The sequence below is a fragment of the Gopherus evgoodei genome, chromosome 5, assembly GCF_007399415.2.
Source record: "Gopherus evgoodei ecotype Sinaloan lineage chromosome 5, rGopEvg1_v1.p, whole genome shotgun sequence".
In the NCBI taxonomy this organism is placed as follows: Eukaryota; Metazoa; Chordata; order Testudines; family Testudinidae; genus Gopherus; species Gopherus evgoodei.
In genome coordinates, this window is record NC_044326.1 from 76,069,925 (window position 1) to 76,091,871 (window position 21,947).

At 41.4% G+C, this 21,947-nt stretch overlaps 1 protein-coding gene across 2 annotated transcripts in view; it reads left to right on the forward strand.

Annotated features, from left to right (window-relative positions):
- Positions 1 to 530: 530 nt before the first annotated feature.
- Positions 531 to 21,947, forward strand: part of TMEM192 (transmembrane protein 192) — a 40,632-nt gene continuing 19,215 nt past the window's right edge. For both annotated transcript variants that reach the window (XM_030563258.1, XM_030563257.1), the window contains exons 1-4: positions 531 to 652; positions 5,263 to 5,409; positions 12,465 to 12,729; positions 15,685 to 15,819. In XM_030563258.1, coding sequence (XP_030419118.1) covers positions 608 to 652; positions 5,263 to 5,409; positions 12,465 to 12,729; positions 15,685 to 15,819 — 592 coding nt within the window. In that variant the 5' untranslated portion in view covers positions 531 to 607. The remainder of the gene's footprint in view (positions 653 to 5,262; positions 5,410 to 12,464; positions 12,730 to 15,684; positions 15,820 to 21,947) is intronic.

Here is a 21,947-nt window from a genome sequence, read left to right on the forward strand (position 1 = left end):
CGAAACTTCCTTGCACCAGCCCTGAATACAAAGCTTAGAGGTTTTTAAGGTCAGGCTTGACAAAGCCCTGGCTGGGATGATTTAGTTGGTGTTGGTTCTGCTTTGAGCAGTGGGTTGGACTTAATAACCTCCTGAGGTCATCCAACCCTAATCTTCTGTGATGCTAATGCTATAATAAATAACTGGGTCAAACCACCAGCAAAGCTCAAAGCAGTTGCTGGGGCTGTTGCACGTAGCTTCCCAGCCAGCCAAAACACTGCAGCCCAGGGGTGCGTACCTGGCCGGCAGCAGGCCCCGACCTCCCCGTGAGCTACCTATGACAGAGCTGCTGCTGCCTCGGCTAAAGCAGCCGGGAGCCGGAGCAGAAGAGGTAGGTAAGAGCCCGGTTGCCTAGAAATCACTGCCAGGGAGCGCCGGCCGGCCGGCGGGTGGGGCTAGGCTGGCGTGGGGACGGGCTTAAAGCGGGTAGCGGCGGGCGGGGCCGGCCGAGGCCTGGGCTGTACCCGGGAGGCCGCGCCCGCTGCGGGAGGGGAGTTGCCCATTAATAGAGCTGGGGACTGCAGTGGGGGCGCTACAGCCAGGGAACCCAGCCCGGCAGCTGGCTAAGATGGCGGCGGAAGCAGCTGCGGGGCCGCAGAGGGAGCTGGATAACGTGAGCACCGGGACGCAGCCCGACAATGAGGGCTCTGCCCTGCCGCCGCAGCACGCGGGGGTCGCCGGGGGCGAGGCTGTGCGATGTGCTCTGGGGGGTGTGGGGCCCCGGGCTCGGGTGGCAGCCCCCTAGAGCGCGCTATGGAGTCCTCCCTTCCGCAAACGCGGGCTTGGCGGCAATCGTTAGATTCCCTGGGTCATAAGGAGGGGGGGTTCACAGCGCAGATCCAAGTTTTCACTTTTGGCTGCGCCTGCCCTGCCTCTTAGGAGCGGGGGCCCGTGGATCGGGACTCCTGCACGGGAAATCATGGGGCTGGGTCCTCTCTTGGCCAGCCCTGCACAGACTTCTCATCATGTGACATGTACCTCAGTTTCCCCAACTGCACAGTCAGACTAGTGATTCTACTCTTGTAAAAGTGCTTTGGAGGCTGTTTAAAAAAAACAGGCGAGAAGTCTCTATCACAACAAACTAGCATCCAGCAGGTAATCTTGCTGTTGGTAGTTTACTCTTCTCCTGCCTCGCCCTGCCCTGTTTTTTTAACTATTACTATTTTTTTAACTATATACTATTACTACTATTACTATTAATATTTTAACTATTAGTTATTTTTAAATGACTTAAGAAATATTCCTTACAAGGTAGGTCCAATGGCATACAAGTAACTTACACCTTCAGGCTGTCTTTTAAACTGATGTGTTGGAAAACACAAGGCACCCTGAATTTATTTGCTTATTAGAAAACAGATTTATTATATATATAAATTTATACCAAAGTCTATTCAACAGAAGTGTCTTCTCTTTGTGGTTTTGGGTAGTTTCTCAGTTTTCAGAACACTATATGGATGGGCTCAAAAGGCCTGTGGGGATGGATGCCAGTGGGGAACTCCCATAGTGAATTGAAATACATGTGGAGGGATGAGTCAACAGGATTGAGAGCAGCTAAAAGGTAATTGTAGGTGGATCAAATGGGATTTTTTGTAGGAAGGAATGGTCGTTATGTTAAACTCCAAAACTAAACAATTTAAAACTCTTTCTGAAAAGGCTTTTAGGACAGAGACTTTTTATTTATGTTCCTACATAATCTATTCATGTTTCGTTTGGGCTCTAATACGGAACAGTATTTGCTTTTTTTTTTGGTAAGCATGTAAAATACTGACTGCTATTTTGATGCATGATTGATTTTTTCAGACATCACTTGTAGGATACCTTTTTTGTGTGTGTGCACATCTATATCTATCTATAGAGTGTGTGTGTGTGTGTCTTTGTATATGAAAGACAGATACTTAAATGTATGCAGCAAAGTTGCTTCCATAATGTAACAACCCCAACCCCCACCCAAATTTTATCTATAGCAGTGGTCCCTAACCTTTTTTGTCTGGCAGGCACCAGATGAAGGACTGTGGCGGCGGTTGAGCATCAGCTGAAATGCTGCCAAAATTCCGCAGCATTGCGGCAGCTGCGACTCTGGATGACGTCGTTTATCGGCAGCAAGCGGCATCATCCAGAGGCGTCACCACCGAAATGCTGCCGAATTTCGGTGGATGCTTGACCGCCAGTCAGGACGTGGACGCATTTAGATGGCTCTGTGGTACCTGTTGTCAGCGTGTTGGGGACCCCTGATCTATAGTACCAAACTTGGTAATGCTGCTTCCTTCAGGAGGAAGTGGAATGGCCATGAAACTTAAGTTCTCTATTTAATTCACGAAAGACTCTGACCTTAAAGTATATAAGCTGTTGATACAGTACAGTGCCCTTCGAGACCAGGACCCTGTCCTTCCATGATGCCTGAGCTCAAAAAGTAGACAAATGTGCTCCTTTAGCTGAAACCTTGAGAGCTAACGGTTAGCAGGTCCAGACGCCTGCACTGATTGTCAGAGCTTTAGACTCATGGGACACCAGTAATGAGCGAGTACTTAGAGAATGTGGAATCGGTCAACACTTGGCTCAGCTGATGCAGAACTCATGGTGTCGGACGCAGTCAGGTGGTCAAGGAACATCAGCAATGCCAGGAGGGATGAGCTGGAGTGCCGATGAGAAGTGCAGTCAGGAAAGTAACCAATACTTTCCTCATGTATTCTATTTTCTAAATAGACGACCAACCTAATCCTCAATTACTGAGGGACAAGCTCCATTCATTGATATATTTTGCTTTCCACAACCACATTTCTGTGCAACTCTTCATGAGTGCTGTACCCAAATACTCAGATTCTAATACCTTAACTGTATTGTTAAATGTATTCACCTAAATTTGGGTTATTGCTGATTATGTACTCTATGTATCAATGACTTTTACAAACTAACTTTATATTTGTGGATAATATAAGCACTATACCTGGATGTACACTCTTCCCAACCTATATATTATAAAATTTTATTAACATTAGCTTTAATAAAATTTTAAAATCTGTGCATCTGGGTAGCTAAATGCACAATCCCTACAAACAAAATATAGATAACTTCTGATTCTGGCATGGAAATCTGACTAGAGGGTTTTGGAAGCTGAGGCTCTATGGTGTGAGAGTAACTAGAATTAGTATAAAGAGATGGTTTTTGTACTCTTGAAACCATAACTGCAGTAGCAGGCCACAAATGTGACTTCCTGTATCTTTCTCCTCCTGAGGGTACCCCCACTTGCTTTGACCTAGAAAGGTAGCCCAGGCCTCAATAAGTGAATGCACTATGATGATACTTGTTCTGACAGATCACTTGTCAATTAATTCTCATGCCATCAGGGTATCTTAGAAGCCATCAGATTTAGCCATTCATGTAAAACCTAAGAGTACTATGGTGACTACAGTAGCAAAGAGTAATGTCTGAAAACAGACTTGTCATGGGTTAGTAGTGCTGGTAAAAGGGGGAAGTGATACGTACTTGTAGGTATTTTTTGCTGTTCACATGAAACTTGCAAAATTACACCCACATCTTGTACTCTTCAGTCAGTTGAAGGTGAATATTCACACTTCTGATTTCATTTGTATTATAGTAACATGAGAGTGTTAGTGCTTTTTATTTGATGGAATGAGAGGCTAGGAAACAGGATTGTAGCTGGAAAGATCTTCAGAGTTGAGTATTGGTGTCTTGCAATATAGTGTGACCAATTCTCATATTTCATGGAGTTTGATTGATGTGCTTCTCTGAAGGAGCATTGACTATTCTTCACTGGTTTTTGCCAGCTAGGAGATGCATAAATCAGTTCAACAGGTTGAGGCTTTAATACTCTCTTCTCTCTCCCTCCCCCCCCCCCCCCCCCGGCTTCTTTAGCTTCAGCATGTGGGACAAGGAAGGAAGGCTTGTTAGGATGGCATTTTCTGTCTCAGTTGGCTCTCCATCTACTTCACTGACCATATCAGTGAGGTATGTTACCCAAGCCTCAGCCACAGTGAGAGAGGTTATGGGTTGACTTAGCGAGTTGACCAAGCAATATAGCTCTGCTTGTTGTGATTCTGCCTTGTTAATTGCAGAGGCTAGTTTTGCCTCCTTTAAGGCAGTGATGCAGTCATGTAAGTGTCTGCACTGTTGGCAGAGGAGTTCAGAGTTTTGTATGGGGGTTTTCTTTCCTTTGCCCCAATGGCTTTCTAAACTACTTACTCAGCACTTCATCTCCCACAGGTCATCTGTGAACCTTGGTGATTTTTCTTGGTTGATGTGGAGGGCTTGGGGGTACGGTATCTGGATTAGCTTATTGTAACTTGGCCTTATATTTAGATGATGGCCTTATATTTAGAGTTGAAAACCTAGGGGGTTCTGGAGTCTTTAGGGCTTTGGTTGCTCACTGTCCTGATAGGATGGATTTTAACACTGCCTGGATGAGATGATCAGATGAACTATTGAGCCATTGAAACTGTATGTGATGGGTGAGGTTACTGGGCCCAAGAAATCTGGGGGATTCTGGTACCATGTGGGGCTGCAGCTCCTAGGCCTTCCTGGAAGGTGACATGGTTTCCATTTGAAGGTCTGTTCACCCCTACAAGTGCTAGGTTCCTGTTATCTGTCACTTCATAGCATATGTATGCACTCAAATCTCTTCTGTAGCAGAAATGGGGAAGGGAACCAGGACTGCTTCTCTGTATTTTATTTTATATTTAACATGACAGACTTCTAGTGTGGACAAGGCATGACATTCTATTAACTTATCATAGGATGAGCATGCTAAAATGCATATTCTAACCTCATCCAAACTAGACAAGCTAGTATATGGCTGCAGGCTACTTTGCTTTTCACTGTTCCCTGAGCTGGAAGCAGTAAAGTTACCTCTTGTGGTGCTGGTCTTTTCCTTGGTTGAGATTTCAGTGTGGTTGAAGAGGTGTTCTGCTGCTTCTTAAATGTGGAGGTGTCAGAAGTCTCAATTACACTCAAATATTTGAAAAGTATTTTGAAGACTAAAGGCCCTCAATAGCAGTACAGCCATTCTAGAACTAGCCAAATGGCATATCATCTGCCATGTCAGTTCTTAATGACCTAATGATTAGTTTAAATTACTTAATTCTGTGTTTTCCCAGAAAATTAAAGCTGCTTGAAATTTTGTGGTACAAGATGATGGCCTGCCTTGGAAACACCCATTGAAAGATTAATGTGGGAAAATTTAATCTGAAACTCACAATTAAATTTCAGGGTTCCTTGGAGGTAACGCAGAGCACAGAAGATGATCCTCTACTCGATGCACCACTTCTTCCACCTCATGCATTACATTCCCAATTGAGACCGAGATTCCATGCTATTCCTACAGTCTTGGTTGCCAATTTTCTGTTGCTTATACATGTAAGTTTGGGGAAGAATCATCAGACTTTTTTTTTTTAATTAACTTGGGTATGAGGAGATAATGGGAAATTCTGGTTCTCTAGCTGTGATGTATTGGATCTAAAGCAGGGATTGTGGGGATGGAGAGAAGTAACTTGTGTTGCATACTCCTCTTACCTTGTATTTTAAACATTCCATCCCAACACTACAAGCTTCTCACTCACATGGATATGGCAAGTAATTTCTAATCTAGTCAGAGAAGAAATAATTTAGCTTGAGTATATTGGATAATGTCAGTGCTACAAAGTGACATTTAAATTAGGATGTTGCCTAAGGACCAAGAAAACATTGTACTTAAACTTGTGTAGAGTTGATTTAAAAGATTTAGTAATGTTAAACACTAATCCAATCTAAATTTTTGACTTGCTTCTTAGTTTGTTGTACCAATTATACTAGACCAGTAAAAACCAGCAGGATCTTATTAAAGGGGACAAGGCAAAGATGCCGCATTTATTATGATAACAATTTATGACTGATAACTAATATCTCAATTCTTATACACACACATTATACCTAATACCTATATATACACACACACACACACACACATTCACATTATACCTAATACCTATACATACATACACACACATTCATCAGGTGTTCTGCAGCTGCTGCATAGTTAGCAGTCCTGAAGATAGCTTAAGTTCATGGCTTGATTTTGCAGCTTGGGTTCGTAGCTTGTGGCAGCTAACTGGCCAGGAAAGCTGGGCACAAGGCTGAGCTGGATCTCTGTTGGGCAGGCACCGATGTTCTTCCATGTTGGCAGCAGAATGTTACCCAGAGTCTCTCATCTCGCCCTTCTTTTTTTATAGGCTTTTAGTTTGGATTCAAAGTCTATAGGTCTTGCTGTGTCACGCTGCCTCTGGGTTTAGATTGATCACCCATCAATTGCAGGCGTGACTTTCAGCCTTGGACCTGGCTTTGATCTTCCTTCTGTTGTCCTTTTTCTTTTTAGGGTGGATGCTTCTTACTTTGTTTAGGGCTGTTGTCTAGGTCTTCAGCCGATGGTATTTGAACTTTATCTCATCAGGACAGGCTGGGGCTAGAGGTTGATTCCATCATTCATACATACCTCATTCATACATCTAAACTAAACTAATAAGATTACAGCAGGGTTTGCAAAAATGAAGGTTGGAGGAAGCTTTTACAAAATGGAGTGAGTGTTTTAAAATGGGGTTTGAATTACGATATGGAACAGAAGTTACAGTGTAGGCAAGTGTAGTGAATGGTGAACAGAAGTTACATTAATAAAGTGAACAATTAAAAACAAATAATTTCATTTATCAGTTCTACAAGTTCTAGTAAATTTAGCCTTGTTTGTACTCAGCTACTTCTAGTGCCTGATAAAGATTCCTGGGTTGTTGTCCTAGCCCACTTTCCATCTGCTCAGGTTAGGAAAAAAGTCTTAGGCCTCATCTGTAAGGAAACTTGGACTAATGTATCTATATCACTGTGGTTAACAGAATTGGGGTAGATCTAATGTGGACAATGCATTAATGTCACCTCTGCAGCACTCCTTCCCTTTTTTTGTTTGTTTTAAAGGCTCAGTCTACAATATCAACTAAACCAGTTTCCTAAAATGGACTTTGCTAGATTTGAGCAACCCCCTTGTGCGGAGACTCTTAAACCAATTTTAAGAGTGCATAATCTCAATTCAGAAATCAATGTAGTAGTTGGTCTAACTTCTGTATGTAGACAAGCCCTAAACTCCCTGCATGTTGGTAACTAGAAACATTTAAAATATAGGCCATGTCTACATCTAAAATTTTGCAGCGCTGGTTGTTACAGCTGTATTAGTACAGCTGTATAGGGCCAGCGCTGCAGAGTGGCCACACTTACAGCAACCAGCGCTGCAAGTGGTGTTAGATGTGGCCACACTGCAGCGCTGTTGGGCGGCTTCAAGGGGGGTTCCGGGACGAGAGAGCAAACCGGGAAAGGAAACCAGCTTCCCCGCGGTTTGCTCTCTCGGTCCCGGAGCCAGCCAGCAAACCGCAGGGAAGGAGACCTGCTTGCTCGGGGTTCCGGGACCGAGAGAGCAAACCGGGAACGCCGCGGTTTGCTCTCTCGGTCCCGGAGCCAGCCAGCAAACCGCAGGGAAGGAGACCTGCTTGCTCGGGGTTCCGGGACCGAGAGAGCAAAACAGGAAAGGAAACCAGCTTCGCCGCGGTTTGCTCTCTCGGTCCCGGAACCCCGAGCAAGCAGGTCTCCTTCCCTGCGGTTTGCTGGCTGGCTCCGGGACCGAGAGAGCAAACCGCGGCGTTCCCGGTTTGCTCTCTCGGTCCCGGAACCCCGAGCAAGCAGGTCTCCTTCCCTGCGGTTTGCTGGCTGGCTCCGGGACCGAGAGAGCAAACCGCGGCGTTCCCGGTTTGCTCTCTCGGTCCCGGAACCCCGAGCAAGCAGGTCTCCTTCCCTGCGGTTTGCTGGCTGGCTCCGGGACCGAGAGAGCAAACCGGGAAAGGAAACCAGCTTGATTACCAGAGGCTTCCTCCTTCCACGGAGGTCAAGAAAAGCGCTGGTAACTGTCTACATTGGATTACCAGCGCTGGATCACCAGCGCTGGATCCTCTACACCCGAGACAAAACGGGAGTACGGCCAGCGCTGCAAACAGGGAGTTGCAGCGCTGGTGGTGCCCTGCAGATGTGTACACCTTCAAAGTTGCAGCGCTGTAACTCCCTCACCAGCGCTGCAACTTTCTGATGTAGACAAGCCCATAGCTTCTCTCTGACAAGCTTTAGCTGGTATTCTCAAGCACAGCTCCATCTGAATTTTTCTCACCATCCCTTTCTCACACCATCCAGATACTAATCACTTGGGACAGAGGGGTCTTCCCAAGCTGGGGGGAGAATGGCAGGAGCCTACCTAGGTTGGCAAGGGTTTGGGGGAAAACGGTGGCAACCAAATGAGTGTCTTACGGATCATATCGTCGAGGCAGGAGGGAATAGGGAACATTCATTCCCCAGTACATGTAGCTCTTAAACTGCTAAGTTTGGGGAGCAGAGAAGGCTGGGGAGCGGGAGGGAGGGAAAAGGAAGGAACACTCAATCACCTGGTTGTCTGAGGGAGTCCTGCTACTCCAAACCAGATGTCCAAATGCTTTACCTCCTGTCAAACTCAAAGTCCTCTTGAAATCAATTTTCACAAGTGTGCATGCTTAAAACCTCAGATTTACTCCCTTTGCAACCTTCTTTTTGCTTTCCAGAGACTCCAGCTCCATTCTCACCTATGTATCCATAAGCATTTAACTTTCCTTTACCTCAAAACTGAACCTTTACTGAGTGTGTCAAATTGATCGGTTGACCTTCTGGAATACTGATCTATCTATTTCACTCCATTATCATATTATCCAAATGTGATCAGTTAAATCACAGAAACTCCCTTGGGAGCTGCCACCTCATGTGCCAAGACTACTTCTGCTCCTGCTTTCCCTGCCAGCTCGGGACCCCAGCACCCTGTCTTGCTGAGCCAGACACTCCCGTCTGCTCCAACAAATACCCAGGATCTGAATTACTTGCCCCAAAGTTGCACGTTTGTCTGAGGGCAGCTCACAGAAGTGTGCTCGTCTTTAGCACTCGGATGCCCAACTCCTAATAGGGTCTAAACCCAAATAAATCCGTTTTACCCTGTGTAAAGCTTATACAGGGTAAACTCATAAATTTGTTCACCCTCTATAACACTGATAGAGAGCTCTGCACAGCTATTTCCCCCCCCCCCCAGGTATTAATACATAATCTGAGTTAATTAATAAGTAAAAAGTGATTTTATTAAATACAGAAAGTAGGATTTAAGTGGTTCCAAGTAGTAACAGACAAAACTAAGCAAGTCACCAAGCAAAATAAAGTAAAATGTGCAAATCTATGTCTAATCAAACTGAATACATATCATCTCACCCTCAGAGATGCTTGAGTAAGGGTGGTTTGTTTTTGTTTTCCCTCAGACTGGACACCTTCCAGGCCTGGGCACAATTCTTTCCCCGGTACAGCTCTTGTTCCAGCTCAGGTGGTAGCTAGCAGATTCTTCATGATGGCTCTCCTCTTTGTTCTGTTCCACCCCGTTACATATCTCTTGCATAAGGCGAGAATCCTTTGTGTCTCTTTTTGGGTTTCCACCACCCCTCACTAGAAAAGCACCAGGTTAAAGCTGGATTCCAGTTCTTGTGACATGATCACATGTTTCTGTAAGACCTCAAGCCTTCATTCCTCCCAGCCTGACTCACAGGAAGGCTTGCTTGTAAACAGAGCCCCAGTCAATTGTCTTGGTTGATGGGAGCCATTAAGATTCCGAACCACCATTAATGGCCCTCAGAGTTCTATTTCATATTTCTAGTCCCAGATACAAGAATGATACATTTATACAAATAGGATGATCACACTCAGTAGATTATAAGCTTTGTAATGATACCTTACAAGGGACCTTTTGCATGAAGCATATTCCAGTTACATTACATTCACTCATTACCATACTTTTATAAAACCATATAGACTGCACAATGTCACATCAAGCACTTAACAATTTTTAACGCATTTGTCCTTGCAGCATTCCTGGGAGATAAAGAAGGGGATAAATGCACTTCCCTATCACAGATGGGGAACTGAGCCACAAGGAGACTTTGCAAAGCTCACACAGGACATTTGTGGCACAGTAGGGAATCAAACCCAGGTCTCCCAAGTTTCATTACCGTAAACATTAGGCCATCCTTCCCTCTCCAGTCAATTCTGAGGATGTACACACTGCATAATATTTGCTCAGTTTCCATCCTAATCCTGGTAATTTAAAATATACATACTTATAGTTCCATTTTGGAATACCTGAGAAACAGCAGAGGTATTAAAAATACTGTTTAAGTAACTGGACAAAATAAAAATGAGTGGCATTCTAAATTATATGACTAGTGGACAAGACACTGGGCTGGAAGATGGAAAATCTGAATTTTATTCACAGCTTTCACACTGACAGGCTGTGTGACTTTGGGTAAATCACTTAATCTTTTCTATGTGTGTTTTTTGTTTTTTGTGTTCTAATCTGTAAAATGGCAATGAAACTCTTTAGTATTCTGAAGTGTAAGGATGAATTTGGAAATGGAAGGATGAAGAGCTATGAGTACTGGTAATGGTAGTTTAGTGCCATAACGAACTTTTTCAAACAGATGCAGAGTGAGAAGTCATATCCACTCTCCAGACATAGAAACAATTTCTGGCTGATCTCCATTACAAGGGGCTCTTTTAATGAGTGGATCCAATTCAAGTGTTGTATAAAACAAAGTATTGTCCAGAATTAATTACTTGGATTAAGGTAGTAGAGATGTAGTTATTGGACACTTAATTAAATATCCCAGAAAAAAATAGCTAGCTGTTATCTCTCCCTCATGATTTCTAAACTGAAATCACTTGGCTTATAAACTTAAATTAACTCTTGGCACCATCTCTTAGAAAAATGGGAATCCTTAACTGTGAGTATTTTGGTGAGGAGGAAGACTAAACTACATGTTAAATCCACATGCTTCTAAATGTCAAAAATTTGCAGAAGTCTGTCCTGTTAGTTCTCTGTCTAGAATGCATGGGCTTATACTGTGGAGAATTATTGTAACAGGATATGGAAGATATAAATCATAGGAGGAGGGGAAAAATGTAAGGCATTTACTTTCTTTCCTGCAAACTTAAGATCACTCTGAAGTGGACCCACTATTAAATGGCAGCTTAGTATTATAAGTACTTATGGATAAAAGTTTGGAGAGCTTGGAGTCCAATTTTGTGTGTGTTTTGGTCTCCTCAGAATTTAAAATGCTCTTGTTCAGGATTTTAGTAGAATCAAAACCTCTGTCACTTTTTTGGTTTTTAATTGTGTAGACTAGTTTTGTAGGTACCTGGTATATACAGTATAAACTAAAAACAGACCAACCTTGTTTTCTCACAGGATGATTATATTTGAGCACTCTTACGGGATTGTGGTCCCTTTGCTACAACTAGTTTACTGTTGACTGCGACAATCCCATAAGAGGATAAGGCAGTAGAATAATAATTTAAATGCCTCCTTTTAACTAATCTTTTTTTTTAAAGCCACCATACCTATCCTCTTCAGCTTCTTGAAGAAGCCTGAGTCATCAGCTTAATCTGCAAAAAACATCTTGTAGACAGTACAAGGAAGTATGTTTGACTTAATACCGTTGACTAAAAAGCTGTGTCCTCTTACCTGATTCTTCAGCCACTCAAGGCCTTGGTCCACTAAGCTGCTTTCTGGTGGCTTTTTGCTTTTTTAAAAATGGCACTAACAGGATTGGAAGTTGGTGGTTACCTACAGATCAGCTGTCATGACCTGATTACATTCAATATGGGCAACCAGAGGACAGTCCCAAACAGTAATGTATACTTGGTGTTCCAAAAGGGCTAGTTTCCCAAAGCTGAGGAAAATTATGAGCAACGTTGATTGGGAGGAAAAAATTAGAAAAATGGGAGAGTCCTCTGAGTTGATTAGGTGGCCAAAAAGCCACAGCTTCACAAAGAGGACAGCTTTGGCTAAAAGTACATCCTGGTGCAGTGAAGGCAGCAATTATAAATTACAAAAGCAATATGGCACATGTAAATAGAAATAGATAGTAGTTGACATAAAGTAGAAATCACGAAATGTATAAAATAAGGGAAGCTAAAGACTTCTGGGAAAAATCCATCACTGGTAAAGTGGAGGACACTAAGTAGTCTTAGTCCTGTATGCTAGGAACCAAAACAAAAAAAATCTTAGCAGTGTTATTGGTCCATGGGTAGATGGAGGTGATAAAATTTAATGATGATGCAAAAAAGGCAGAACAGATATTTCAGTTCTGTATTCAGGAAGAAGGAGCATGATGTACTTATTGTACAAGGATGAAGTATCTTCTAGAAGACTGTATTAGGGATTCTAGGGATTTTTTTTCCCCCCCTTTCATTTGAACCAGTCCAGAAAATAAGGCATAGTAGTCAAATTTTGGTAATATTGTTTATATTCTAACTATTAACCTTAAGGTCTTTCTTTTTCCCTTTCACAGGTTGCTTTTGTTGTCTTAGTATTTTTAGCAGGTATATATTGTTCTTATGTAAACCCAAATGAGGATGAATGCCCTGGAAACTACACCAACCCACTTAAGGTGCAAAGTGTCATAATCATTGCGAAGGTAATTCTGTGGATTCTGCATGTTGTCTTTGAACGATATGTTCAGCATCATCATGGTAAAGTCAGATGCAGAGGATACCTCCTGATCTACCGATCAACAAGACATCTTAAAAGGCTGCCACTCCTTATACATTCTACAGGTGAGATAAACCGATTTGAATTTTTCTTTTATGGATTCTGTATCAACAAATATTGTGAACTGAACTACTTCATCTATGCTTTATGCACTCATAATTTTTAAGGTGTGGCACACTAGTTTGTTTGAGTGCTGTGCTTAATTGTTAAATACAAACCTCCCTACTCTTGTTTTTTTTATCACTAGAGCAGCAGGCCAGAATGCACCTGAGTTGAAATAAATTCAGAAATAATAGCCAGAGACTGGATGTCTTGTCCCATCAACTAAATGTGGTAGCCATAATGTCCTTAGAGCAAACATGCGCTGCATTTGGCTGCTAGTAATTTTAACCTGTTTCTGATGGACTGTTGGCTGTTAAAATGGTGACTTGCATGCATCCATGGGACCCCAGGAATGCTCTTGTCTGACTTTACTTTCTGAAGCCATTGTAGGCTTCATATATTAAGAGTCTGCACTACTTAGTCAGTGTGCAGGCTTCTGATCTTGACTCTGCAGTCAAACTCCAGAACTGAAGAGCAAAGGGTGTTCAGGTTGGAGAAAAGCAGTCATGTAGTATGCCCCACTTTACAAAAAGGGCTGGGCTGGGCTGGGGAACAATGTGGTCTACTCTGTATCATTATGAAACAGCACAGACTTTTCCATTTGAATGTATGGAGAGATCATATGCATGTGGAGAGTGTTTCCAAGGGGTGCATTCCATAACTGCAAAATGGAAGAAAGTCTGAAGAGGTCTCATCCCCCTTTGCCATTTTCCACATGCCCCAACTTCTAATATGTCTTAAGTCATATGTACACCGTAGCGGCTCAGCTATAGCACTACTGCTGGTGTGCTGCTGTAGCATAGATGCTTCCTGTATTAGAGATAATGAAGGAAACCCCTTCCACCGAGGTGGGAATTAGGTTGATGGAAGAACTCTTCCATCGATCTAGCCATGTATACACTGGGGTTAGGTTGACATAACTGTGGCAGTCAAGGCATGATGATTTTTCACAGCCCTGAGTGATACAGTAAGGTTGATCTGATGGCTCTTTTTTTTTTTTTTTTTTTTTTTTTTTTTTTTTTTTTTTTTTTTTTTTAGTGTAGCCCAGATGTAGATTGCATGTTGCTGAAGTTTCAAGCAAAAAAAACTCCTTAATTTGCAGCAGGATTCATGTTATGAATGCTACTTCATCCCTACTTTCCCTGGGGTGAAGAAGATTCTTGGCAGCATTTTAACTCTGTACATTCTTTAGTTTTACTTTTTTCTTAGTGGCGACAAGCATAGAAGGATAGCAGCAGCTGTCCAGCTTTTTCCAGAAACTGAACTTAATTCTTGCCTAAAATCAAATGGTCATGGCTCTTGTTTGTATATGGGTCCTTTTTATAGGAAGGCACTGATTGTGGAGAATAAAACCTAAGCTGAGTACATAATATGCTTCAAATAGCTGAAATGGAAACTTCTCTCAGTTAACTTGATAACGTGTGTGGTCTTGCAGTTTGATGTACTAATTTCCTTATGTTTAACTATGTTCCTTTGGCAAGCTTAAGGCTTCTAGTATATGTAATGGTTAAAATTCCGAGTATGTAAACACCTAAGCCAAACTTCCTTGTTGGGGGTGAAGGTCAAGTTCCCTCAAACACTACTGAGAAGTGATGGTGGAAATTAAATGTAATGCCACATGTCATAAAGTGGCAATTTGGCCTTGACAGTTCAGTCATCCAACATAGTATACTGTTCGTGCTCTGCTTTAAAGTACCCCGATATAATGTGACCTGATATAACATGAATTCGGATATAATGCGGTAAAGCAATGCTCTGGGGGGGCGGAGCTGCGCACTCCGGCGGATCAAAGCAAGTTCGATATAACGCGATTTCATCTATAATGGAGTGAGACTTTTTTTTTTGGCTCACGAGGACGGCGTTCTATCGGGATAGAGGTGTAGTAAATGAGTTCTACACCTACCTCACAGCTGAAAGATGTCTTATGTTCTCTAGAATGTTGTAAAAAGTCTACAGCACAAAAGAAGGATATGGTTCCTACTCTGAATAACTTAGTTTCTATTTTATATCTGACACAAGAAGTGTTGGGGATGGAAATGATGACACATGGGAGGAGAATGGGAATTCAAATGTCTCTTCTGCCTGGTTTTGGAACAGGGATTGGATCTTGGTATCCCTCATCCTAGGTGAGTAGCCTAACTACTAGGCTACTGGATATTTTGGGGTGGGTCTCACAATTTCTCCTGTTGGAGCTATTGCACTTTATATAAGTAAGAAAGATTTGAATTAAATGAAGCTAGTGCTTTGATATACTAGATTTGGGAAATAACTTCAAGCATCACTCAAGTAAAAATCATATTTCGATAATGGGCTGTACAGCTGAGTGAGTAGAACTGTACACATTTATGTATGTAAAACTTCTGATCTGCGTGTGTGGTTTTTAGAAATGTGCACATAACTTAAGAACTAAATTCTCTCAAATTTGCAACTCCTCTTAAAGTTAAACTGAAATGATGATGTGTTTGTAGTACAAGACAGACCCATAATTGGAGTTCTATATTGGATATGTAGAATGAGATTGATATACTGAAAGGTCAAATATTAAACAATAGGCTTAACATTCATGTCAAACAATAACAACATTACTGATTTATTGTATATCTTGGCTGTCACTGAATTTTGTGCAATCGCCTGAAGGCTTCAAGAACTATAGAATGAAGCAGTCTGGTCCAGTAGGACTTCTAACTTAACAGTTTCAGAAATAACTGTAATTATGAATAGCTTTCTTACTTTTATGCAACTTGAATCACACGTCAGTTATGTTTTTCCATTCCATAGCTATAATCTATCTAGCCTAACAAACAAGGGTCCACTGGGATGTAGATATTGGAGAAGGGAATTTTTGAGCCATTTTTGGTTTAGCTAGACTAAAACACGTAAATGTCATGTCTGTTTTGTTTTGTTTTTTTTCTCTTAAGGAAATGCAGCCTTGCTTCTCATACTGTCAGCTCAGCATTCCTTTCCTAACTACAGTAAGAAGTATCTCTACCTTATCCTTGGAGTCTTGTGTCTGGAGCTGATTTGTTCTTTGACATGCATAGTCATTTACACAGGTAAAAACTGTAATTGTTGCCTTGTTGCGTGACTGCCTTACAATAGGCACTAAACTCTATTTTCTCTGTTCTCTTAACATAGTACAATAATTTTTGGCACTAGGAGACTTGTTTGCAGCTATGATTGTAAAACTGGCTTCTCAGTATCTGTGCCATTGCAGACAATCAGATGTTCTTGTTTAAAACAAACTGGAAAGTCATTGTCATGGCTTGAACTCTAAATGTTGCTAAACTAAAACTAGGCTGGTTGTTGGAGTGTAAAGCACTTTCCCATGAAGCTAGTGATATGGTGAAACTGCAGTAGTTAAAATACAAGTAATTGTCTAACACAGTTTGCTAGTGTGCTTTCATGACCATTTTGTCAAACACAGATGGGGGGGGGGGTTATACTGTGACTGGAAGAGAAGTAATATTTTTCTTGTCTAGTCAAAACCACTTTCCTTTGGCATGTGGAACTTATGTTTAAGCTGGTATATGGCATATATCCATCTTCAAACTTGCAGTGTCCTTCCAGTTCCTCTTCTCTACCTCTTCCCCCAATCATATCTCCTGTGGTATTTCTTGAAGGATAGTAGTTGTAAAGTGACACTCAGACTCTTGGAGTCCCTTCTTAATTATATGAAGCAATATGTATCTCTAGCCCACGTTGACTATAACACTAATAGCTAGTACAACATAACATTTAATGTAGAATACTACATAGCATTACTGGCCTGATGGGTTTGGTCTAATCTTCCAGGGCCATGTTTTTGTTTGTTTCTGTCTTGGCTCACTCTATTAAACCATCACAATAAAACTCAAATTTAGATGGCCAGATTGCTTGTATGCTGTTCTGAGGGTGGTTGCCTCCACTCTCTCGATTTTTTTGGGCTTTCTACAATAGCACTTGTTTTTTCCTAACTGTCTTCTGAACTGTCATATTCCTCAAACTTCTTCAAACTGCTCGATAGACCTAAGGGTTTCTTACTGCAAACGTTACATTCTAAACAAAGTACTCCATTGCTTCCCTTGCACACACTGCTGTTCAAAGAGCAAAGAATTAGGTATTTCTTTCTCAGCGTTGATCTGTTGTCCTATTCTAACTAGATAAACAACCAAGAAAAAGCTGGTCTCCATACTAGTGTTGGAAGCCGAGCTTCATTCTCTAAATCTTCATATGCCTTAACACACACATTCATTGAAACTGAGCTTCACACCCCTTTTAAAAGACAAGGAGTCTCTGTAATCCCATCTAATTGATGTCAGTTTAAGATACACTGCAAAATTGGAAAAGCAAAAGAGGGCATTTTGGGTAGGGGGAGCAGGAGAGACTTGAATTGATATGGAACCACAGATAGTAACTTCATGCACAAATTCTGTTAAATGCCAAACTCCTGAAGTAAAACTAATTTGGGATGGGTTACAGCAATGAAAAGGCATAAACTAAATGGTGGGATAGACCCTCAGTTTCTGTCTTAGTGCTCTGCTGTCAGAAATACCACCTGAGTGCAAGTATTAAGGCTCTCTGGCAGGATGTTTAGTTTCTTATTGCAGAACTTGGAGCATTTTTCTCAAATGCTTGAATTTCCCCCTCCAAAACAAACATTTGCCTGGCATTCTTTCTAGTACACAGATGTCTGTTAAAGTATGTGGCTCTAAGATGAAAGCAGTGTTGATGAACATTTTAAGTCAGTTTGAGGACAGGCTTACATTAGAAACTTTTGCCAGTATAGTAACATAGGCTGGAGGCATAATTTTCTTACAACAGATGTATATCAGCAAATCCTACTATGGAAATGCAGTTTCTACAAGCATACAAATATTTTTGCTAGTACAGCAAACAAGCATAAGCTAGTATAAACTGTGTCTACACTAGGAGGGTTTGGTGGCAAAATTATACCTATCACTATAGCTTCAGGTGTAGACCTGGCCTAAGGAACTCTGAAGCCTCTCAGGTTAGGTAATTCTCTTTATGATAAACTACTTTTGGTAAGCTTTTCTTCTCCCCTCCAGAAGTGTTATACTTTAATCTATTCCTGATGTAGCCTTCTTATTTGTTTTTAAACTAAAGTAATCTTTTCACTTACAAATTACATTAACTCAGCTGAAAGATCATAAACAATCTCAAACATACTACCTCTTCTGGCACCAGAAAGTAAACTTTCTTATTCTCTAACAGGTGTGAGCCAGAATGAGTTGGTAGATTTTTGTATAGCTAGCAAAACACTTGCACTGTCACTTGAAATAGTACCACAACATTGGTTAAGGATTGTCTTGCAATTGTCCTCAAAACATAGTGGGGACTGTACCAATCCCAAACATTCCCTGCCCTGAAGAGTTTACACACGTTTTCAATGCTCAACTTAATTAGTTCTTAATGGAGCATTGTCATAACTCTAGTCCCAGATTTGGACCTTAGCGTCCAAAATATGGGGGTTAGCATGAAAACCTCCAAGCTTAGTTACCAGCTTGGACCTGGTACTTGCTGCCACCACCCAAAAAATTAGAGTGTTTTGGGGCACTCTGGTCCCCCTGAAAAACTTTCCCTGGGGACCCCAAGACCCAAATCCCTTGAGTCTCACAACAAGGGGAAATAATCCTTTTTCCCTTCCCCCCCTCCAGGTGCTCCTGGAGAGATACACAGACACAAGCTCTGTGAATCCAAACAGAGTGACTCCCCCTCTCTGTTTCCAATCCTGGAAACAAAAGCACTTTCCTCTTCACCCAGAGGGAATGCAAAATCAGGCTAGCAAATCCAACACACACAGATCTCCCCCTGATTTCTTCCTCCCACCAATTCCCTGGTGAGTACAGACTCAATTTCCCTGAAATTTCCCAGAAAAGAAAACTCCAACAGGTCTCAAAAAGAAAGCTTTATATAAAAAGAAAGAAAAATACATACAAATGGTCTCTCTGTATTAAGGTGACAAAATACAGGGTCAATTGCTTAAAAGAATATTGAATAAACAGCCTTATTCAAAAAGAATACAAATTAAAGCACTCCAGCACTTTATTCATGCAAATACCAAAGAAAAGAAACCATATAACTTACTATCTGATCTCTTTGTCCTTACACTTAGAAACAGAAGAGTAGAAAGCAGAAACTACTTCTCCAAAGCTCAGAGAAAAGCAGGCAGACAGAAAACAAAGACCTCAGACACAAAATTCCCTCCACCCAAAGTTGAAAAAAATCCGGTTTCCTGATTGGTCCTCTGGTCAGGTGCTTCAGGTGAAAGAGACATTAATCCTTAGCTATCTGTTTATGACAAGCATACAGTAACTATACTGGCTAGGCATAAATGTCTCTAGTCTTTTTTATGCTCTGGAGTTCAGTTAACTATATGGCTCAAGAATGAAAACTGTCTGGAAAAAGGTGGGATGGGAAGAAGTCAACATGTTCTTATTGTTAAAAAAAAATACAGCCCTGAAGCCAGAAAACCCTAGTACAGAAACAAACAGCACTGAGTCATAATTGTCCTGTTTCCTTGTATTTGTTAGCTATACAGTTCATTAGTATATTGAATAATCTGTGAAGCATTGATGCATTTGTATGAACACAAACATTAAAATCCAGTATGCAGTAGTAGATGTAAAGCAAGTTTTACATAGGTTCTTGAAGTCCGTGATATCCCATTTTTTGCTATTGGTCAAACATGTTCCGGCACAAGCTTGTTAAGGAATGAGTAGCTTTGTATTCCTAGTTGACCCACTGCCACTCTTGCTGCCATGGGAGACAATTGATATGGAATCAGTATTGACTATCATACACTGCATAGTAATCTCCAATATCAGAGAATCTCTTGGATTGAGATATTCTTGATTTATGGGATACAATGTAATGTAAAGAGCTCTATAAAAGCAGGCTAACATTTAATAGACTACTCTGGAGTCAAAATTCAGAAAGTTTATTTCCTTATCACACCAATATTAAATCCTCTTTTAAAACACTTCCTAAATGCAGGCATTAAAAGCTTCTGGTTACACTCTGCCCTACATACTTCTTGCTGAACTGTTGAATGTCTGTTCAGAGGCTTGCAGCATCCCAGACCAACTTGTCTTCCTGCAATGAATCTTTAAACTTCCTTGTATACAAAAGAGTAGACTGCCTACAATCAACTGTGGTGTAATTTCACGTCCAAGCAGAACAAGCTGGGCTGTAATACTATTTTAATGCCTAATACCATAGGCCAAATCAAATTTCCCTACATGAAGCACTCCTTGTTTCTCTGTGACACTGACAAGATACTGTAAATCCTCTTTCTACAAACCAGGTACATCATGGGCACTGAATGCCAGCTTTTCCTTCTCCCCTGTCAGTGTGCCTCCCTCTTCTGGAGGAACCACCTCTGGAGGGTGGGACCAGTTTTGTATCCAGTCCCATTAATTCCTTAGCTGCTGACTGATGACTCATCTTGAAGGGTACTAATAAGTACTAGTTGCAGTGCAGGAACCTGTCCACCAAGGCCTTGTCTAAACACACAAACTGTACTACTTCAACTACACTGGCAGAAAAATCACTCCCCCTAACCAAAATAGCTACTTACTTGTCTACAGTTTTATGCTACTTTCAGTCTTTAATTAGGTCATTGAATGAAATGGTAGCAACTTACTGTCAATATAGAGCTGACGTAAAACGTAGTGACATATATGTGAGACTTGATATCTGATCCTCCTGAGTTGGCAGGGGTGAGAGGAAATTTTAAAATCTGTATTTAACTAAAATGATTGGCTATTTTCTCTGCTCTTGGCAGCAATGGGAGGCACCTTATGACTTGTTTCTATTGTCAGCAGAGATGTAATTCTTTAAACTCTGCGCTACTGCCAAATAAAAGATTAATCTCATGGACAAGTCATGTTGGAAATTCCTGGTATCTCCTTAAGCTGGTTTTGTCTGTATAATACTATGATAGGTGTGATAACTTCCTAGCCTGACATGGCTAATCTCTTGAGGGTCTTGTAGTATTCTAGCAAAGTGGCCTTTTAATAAACCCTACAGCATTCTTGACTGGTAAAGGACAATTTCTTCCACATAGTTAAGTGCCAAAGTAGCTTGACTCATTTTCATAGATCCAGATTGTGATAACCTTCCTCACAGTTAGGTAATGCCTTACTCCAGATAATCTCAGTTACTCTAACATTACTCCACCAGCAGCCCTACTAAAGTGTCTGTCTGGCCTGTAAACAATATGTCTTCCTAATGGTTTACCTCTGCTCAGAGTAATGACACTAAGATCTACACATTCCCAGCTCCCATTGATTTCAAAGAGGATTGAGGGTGCTTGGCACCTTGCAAGATTGGAGCATATGTGGGGGATCAGAACAAAGCCTTCTATATATCTAGTGTATATCTAACAGGCATGACAAATTCTACACTTCCCTCTCAATTCCATATTGTTCTATTCCCCCAATTAAATATAATGAAGATGACCATTTGAAGGACTTATGTTTCCTTTCTCAGTGCCTGTGAACTTGCAATAGGTGTAAACTTCATTCCCACACTTGAATGGCCCTTCTCAGATAAAGTTTTAGGTGGAAGCAGACCACTGAGGGACAGTCTGGTTTGATGACTTTACAACTTGCTGAGACACTTTAGCCTTAGTTATTCCTATGATCAGTCAGATAACCTGCTTCTATATAGCAGGTGGCCTAGTAAAATTTTGAGGGGTGAGAGATAAACATCCTTTCCTTGCTAGAGAGGCTGGAATAGAAGAGAATGGACTATTGCATAAAATAGGTCATCCAAACTCTTATTTAAATGTCCCTCTTCTAACCAGATATACTATGTGATACGTCTCTAGCTTAACCAGGGTCTGAGTCCACGCTAACCTGGATAGCCTAGAAAGGATCGGAGACTGGGGCTCAGTTCACTTTCAAGGGGTAATATTTTCAGAAAGGTCTGTTATAATTATTAGCTTAGTTTTTAAAGCTGAATGTTTAAAGTCATTTTGATGTCTCTGTACTTGAAACTGTATCTTAGTAGAGATTACACTGCTTCACATGCATTTGCATGATACTGCAGTATTTGAATTGCAGAACTGCTGGGGAATAGTATTAAAAATGTCTTTTAAACTGCCATGGAAAAATTAGTACAATTTATACATGCTTATGGGGGACTATTCTTGCACTTGGATCAAATTTGTAACCTAACT